This window comes from Galleria mellonella, unplaced genomic scaffold (assembly GCF_026898425.1).
Source record: "Galleria mellonella isolate WM207_F2 unplaced genomic scaffold, CSIRO_AGI_GalMel_v1 utg537, whole genome shotgun sequence".
Classification (NCBI taxonomy): Eukaryota; Metazoa; Arthropoda; class Insecta; order Lepidoptera; family Pyralidae; genus Galleria; species Galleria mellonella.
Window position 1 is genome coordinate 284857 of NW_026442112.1, and position 5963 is coordinate 290819.

Genomic DNA, 5963 nt, shown 5'->3' on the forward strand with positions numbered 1-5963 from the left:
TTTTCGAATATCAGTATCCAGATCCTCGAGGCCCGTTGGGTGCGCCGCTGGGGTATCCTTCTCCACCCCTAATATTAGTTTGTGGACCACCGAAAGGATAACCACCTTTACCTTTCTGATTATTAATTTTATTAGTATCTTGTGGATAGTTTCCATTATTCCTTTGGGAACCATTACGAGGATGACTTGGGCTATTACCTCGTGGACCACCTCTTGGATAACCCTCGTTACTATTTCTTGGATCACCTTTTGGATAACCCGTATTTCGAGTTCCTTCATTTACTGGGTAACCTCCGTTTCGTGATCCGCCATTAAGGGTTTCCAAGCCATCATTATTATTACCTGTTGGGAATTGTGGCTTATTTTCAAACTTATTCTGTTCTAGTCCTGGGAATTCATCTAGTCCGTTCTCTTCAAGTCTTGTTCTTGGATATCCCATAAAAGATTGCTCGCTTAATCCTGTCTTGCCTTGGGAAGCTTGTTGATATTTTACAGGTCTTCCATTTTGCGCTATTTCTTGTGAAACACCAAAATTGTTGTTATTTTCTGGGAAGCTGTATTCTGGTTCAGCCTGCGGGTATCCTTGGTTATCGCTTTGAGGTATTCTATCATTATCTAAAACATAACATGTTGTATATTAATTTTTATTTTATTCTAAAACTTAAGTGTTTCCATAGACGATAATGTAATAGTTTATGACAAGCCTCATGAGTTAGAGAAACGTCCTTACAATCTTTTTATTAATTTTAATATTAATGTATGACATTGATATTGGATCAATATGGTATTGACACTGAAATATAATGATATTATTAGTGTTTTCGTGATAGATGAAATATATTTAAATAATACTATATTACCAGGATTAGATCGTAAAGCAGCATTGCTTCTGCCACCTAAAATCAGACAAATAATTGAGAGACCACCAAAACTGTTATACAGTATAGTATCAACAAGAAACGTAAATATAACTGAAACTTTTTAAAAATAATATGAATGGGTTTGCTGGATTTAATTCTTGTAATGAACAAACCCTCATATCTTATTTGAGGTTTATATCCTTGCAGACCAGCCTCGTACTCGACAACCTGCTTTCTGCCATCGGGCAGTTCTACATTATATTCACCGGTGGCAGTGTCTCCGTCACGTTGTTCTGAATGACCAAATTTAGTACCTGTCTGGGCATCGTCGACTTCGTAATTAAACTCGTATTTAGCTGGTTCCTAAAATAAACATTTTTGTTAATTTGGATTTTTTTAGGTACATGTTTTATCTAAATGATATATTCTTACTTCAGATTGATTATCATCGAAAGTCAACTTTTCTTGATTGCCAGGTCTTCTACTACTCGAACCAGGCCCAAAATTAGGTGTACCGTACGATGAAGAGGGTGGACCACTGATAGGTTGATGATTACTACCCGAATCAGGCCCAAAATTAGGGGTACCATATAATGAAGAGGGTGGACCACTGACAGGTTGTTTTCCACTAAAAGTCTCTTGTCCTGAATTTGATTTAGAAAAAGATGGAATATTCATTCCTTGAGGTCCTCTAATAGATGGTTTATTTGGAGACATATAATTTCCACTAGGTGGGGGACCATAAGAACTCTCTGGTCTGAATTCTGACTCTTGTGAGCTAAAACTATTTACTCTATTATGAGATGGACTATTGAGATCATTATTGGTAGACCCGCCTATTGGTCTTCTGGTATTTGATTGAATTGATGGAGACTGATTGTTACTTCGTTCAGATGGTCCCTTTGCCTGTTCAGGTAATCCATATTGAGAGTTAGGAGCATTGCTGCTTTGAAATTTGCCTTGCGATTGTGATTGAGATCCAAATTGTGAAGAACTTCCAGGTCCTTGTTCAAAGTTTTGGCCTCTAGGAGGACCATATTGAGTATCTAACATACTTGAAGATCCTGTACGACCTGGTGGAAAGTATGAATTTTGAGGCTGATTTTGATTTCCACCAGTCTCAAGTCTATTTGACAACATATGCTCTAAACCAGAAGACCCAAACGGGGTAGATGGTCCACCGCCATTTCCTGAGGCCGGAGGTAGGTAACTATTTATCGGGGGCTCACATTTGGTTGTTGCCCATGTCAAAGCACTAATAAAAAGTATATGCTGAAAACAAAATAATAAATATTTAACAATAGATCATAAGCACACGACTGAAGATTTGATTTTTATTAAACTTACTAAAATCATTTCTTAAAGGATTAAAAATATGCTCAAAAAGTTTTAATAATTTCTTTGCAATGTCAAAGGAGATGTTTCAATAAGGTTTGACTATTGAATACGTCAGGTTTGAATATCTCGAGTTTATATAGGCAGATTTGAAATGAAGAGAGCGTGATATCAAAAGTAACGCAAGAGGCGCACGCGTGTCGTGGCTTTGCTTTTAATTTCGTGCATCTGCTGGGCCGTCACTGTGTCGCCGTCGCTTCGTCGCTGCTTGTCGTGAGATTCAATAGAACTAGTATGTAGCTGATAATGACTTATTTTATGTGACGAATCACGAAGTATTGTATATCTCGTATATAAATAAATTGCTATTTAAATAAATATAATTACTGTTGAAAATTTAGCACATTATCCAATGGAAATAAACACTTAATACATGTACAACTCCTTAATTAGCAATGAATACATTCATACTATATTATAGCCTTCACGTAGTTTATATCAATTAAGAAGTAAAAAAAGATCATAAATGTTTTTCATATATAATTTTGTGTTTTGCATTTGACTAGCTTTGGTAAATACAATATTCGACACATTATCAGAGGGAAACTACGCATAAAAGTCCTTTGCTTGAGTACCTCTGTCCCATTCATGTTTCTACCAGTCAATCAATACCATGAAGTAGTTATGATTACATTGTACTTATATTTATTATACTTATATACTAAGTTCTAGCTATATCAAAAGGATTACTACATATGGCGAACGCAGATCAAAACATTTTAGTCATTGAATGAAACAACTGTTATCATTGTCTGCATATCACGTCCGTAAGCGCAGAGAAACAGGATCTGTAGGAAGGATTGTGTGATCAGTGTCATCTCGCTAGTTAGTGCATATCGTGCGAACGTGTGGAGAATGGTGCAACAGAGGCGCATGATATATCGCTAATGTAGAAACCGACTCGGACAATTAGGCACGGTCTTCAAACCGTAGTAATATTATTAAAACAAAAACAACCTAATTTATGGAATAAAAGTCTACTTACTTATAGGTTTGTTTGTAACACTTTAATGTAAAGTAAGTTTTAAGGTAAAGTAATTTATAGGATACAGAGTTCTTAAGAAAAAAATTAGTACAATGGCGGACTTATTTCATAAAAGGGATTTTGAATTCAACTTTTGAATGTCTGACAGAGATTGGGCATTGTTGGAGTTGGAGTTACACTACTAACTTTTAATACCTATTAGTAATTAATGTTACATTATTTTATTATTTTGTAGAAGCACTTTGCAATTGTTAGTTTAATTATTTAAAAAAAATTCATTTTTTCAATTATTAGTTGTGTCCCGTAGCTTTGCTCACATCAATCAGTATAGAGACTTGTGTTAATTTAGGATATCATCTACCTGTAAAATATCTAAAAAATAATATTAAATATCTTTTATTTCATTTTGCCGTTTAAGTATAGTTGAGTAATAAACATATAATTTTTTTATAAATATTCACATTTTTAATATTAGTATGAATAGTACTTGGTAATTTGTAAATTCATAAAATCTGTCGATTTGTACCTAAATGTAGATTTAAGCTATTTGCTATATGTGAAGATGTAGGCGTTATATATATATATATATATATATATATATATATATATATATATATATATATATATATATATATATATATATATATATATATATATATATATATATATATATATATATATATATATATATATATATATATAAAATTACGGAAAGCTTTTAAAAGAAATTTTAGGATATATCCTAATTTAAATAATATGAAACTACGTAATGATGCAGGAGGGCGAAGTCGCAGGCTATATTTAGAAATATTTAATTATTATACGAGGAGGGATCAAAAAGTAGTGAGAACGACATACTCCTTGGTAAAAAAAAAAAATAAATACTGGCAGGAATAGCTCAGAAACATATTTGTAATATTAATAAAAAAAAACTTCGATTCTCTTTTGTTTTTGTCTGAATGTAGTCATTTGCTTGCTTTGTGTCGGAACGTGTTCTCGAAAATGAAGGAAAACGAAGTGCGTTAAGTTTAATACCTCTATTTAAAAAAGTTAATGACGCAAGAGATTCATTGCGATTTGGAGACAACATTAGGAGAGTCTGCTCCGCTGTATTTCACTGTCGCAAGGTGGGCTTCTCAATTTTGAATAGGGAGAACGAGCACGGAAGACAAACATCGTTGCGGCCGTCCATCGACGTCAGTCACCCAAGAAAATGTTGCGAAAATCGAGAAAATTGTATTGAGCGATCGAAGAGTTACCATCCGATACTTAATTCAAGAAAGGGACATTTCATATGGAAGTATTCAATCCATATTGAAACAATCTTTGAATATGAGAAAAGTTTCCGCAAGATGGGTGCCGAAAATGTTAACTGATAGTCAGAAACAAAATCAATTTGACATTGAAAAGATATTGTTGGACTAGTTTCAAGAAGATTCTCAAAACTTTTTGTCTCGTTTTGTAACAATGGACGAAACATGGGTCTATCGTTTTGATCTCGAGATAAAACAGCAATCTTCGCAATGGAAACGGCCATCATCACCGACTCCGAAGAAGTTTCGTGCCGTGGCATCGGGTGGCAAGGTTATGGCTTCAACATTTTGGGACTCAGAAGGGATATTGTTGATTGATTACCTGGAGCGTTGAGCCACTATTACAGGCCAATATTATGCAGCTTTAATTCCCAAGTTGAGGAATGCTATCAAAGAGAAAAGGAGAGAGAAACTTCGAAGGGGCGTGCTGTTTCATCACGACAACGCACCCGCGCACAGGTCGACAGTTGCGATGGCTGACATTCAGCAAGTTGGCTTCGAATTTATTGACCACCATATTATTCACCAGATCTGGCGCTTAGCGATTTTTATCTGTTCCCCAAATTGAAAGAATACTTAAGAGGAAACAAATACGAAGACGATAACGAGGTAATAGATGCGTGGAGAGTTTTTTGCAGGACCAAGACAAAACTTTTTTTTAAAGGGATTGAAGCCTTAGAAAAGCGCTGAACTCGGTGTGTAGAGAGACTCGGAGACTGAGTAGAAAAAAAAAAATTATTAAGTTATTATTAAGTTATTAATAGTCATTATATTCTATCTCATTCTCACTACTTTTTAATTCCTCCTCGTAGTTAATGTACTAAAAATAGATCACGTTAAAAGTAATTGTAGTTGGCGATATATGTAAATAGACTGTTGAATGTCGAAAAGTCGAAGGAGTTCTGTTTGAATCATAGTCTTAGTATAGAATCATAGATTTAGATGAGCTTAGATTTTGAATTATTCTTTCATCTGTCATTCTTCACTATTGCCCCTCCAGCGTATATCGATAGCGTACCACAGCTTATCATTCTGTTATCATCCTACACTCCTGAAAACCATCGTAGTTAATTCCTGAGGAATTTGTAACAATGAACAAATTGGACTTACTTCAACTCACTTAACTGTTACCCCGCTAACGTATACCGATAGCGTAAAAAAAAAATTTAGAAGTGGCGCCCTCTAATAGGCCTGATTTGCACGTTATCTATATTTTACATAAGTAAAAGTCTCATGTGGCCATCATGTAAAGTAGCCTTGTAGCCCCTGGTATAGACTAGGCCACCCCTTCCTTTCCTGTAGGTGTCGTAAGAGGCGATTAAAGTAGGGCGAGGGATAGGAGGAAAACTACTGGCAAAACCCCCCAAGCGGGAGGCTTATGTTTAGCAGTTGCAATTAAAAGTTGTTATG

The 5963-nt window shown here is 34.9% G+C and overlaps 1 protein-coding gene across 1 annotated transcript; it reads right to left on the reverse strand.

Moving 5' to 3' along the window:
- Positions 1-5: 5 nt before the first annotated feature.
- On the reverse strand, positions 6-3660 carry LOC128201531 (pro-resilin-like). Its single transcript, XM_052898795.1, has 5 exons — positions 2208-3660; positions 1293-2132; positions 1034-1223; positions 861-896; positions 6-615 (listed from the first exon to the last, which is right to left on the reverse strand). Exons 1-5 carry the CDS (start codon positions 2214-2216, stop codon positions 11-13), a joined length of 1680 nt encoding a protein of 559 aa, XP_052754755.1. The 5' UTR covers positions 2217-3660; the 3' UTR covers positions 6-10.
- Between the last annotated feature and the right edge of the window lie 2303 nt (positions 3661-5963).

Coding starts and splice junctions, on each gene's coding strand:
- LOC128201531 (XM_052898795.1), bottom strand. Junction 897..1,033: donor ACCTCAAATAAGATATGAGG/GTTTGTTCATTA, acceptor GTCTGATTTTAG/GTGGCAGAAGCAATGCTGCT. Junction 616..860: donor TGCTTTACGATCTAATCCTG/GTAATATAGTAT, acceptor GTTATGTTTTAG/ATAATGATAGAATACCTCAA.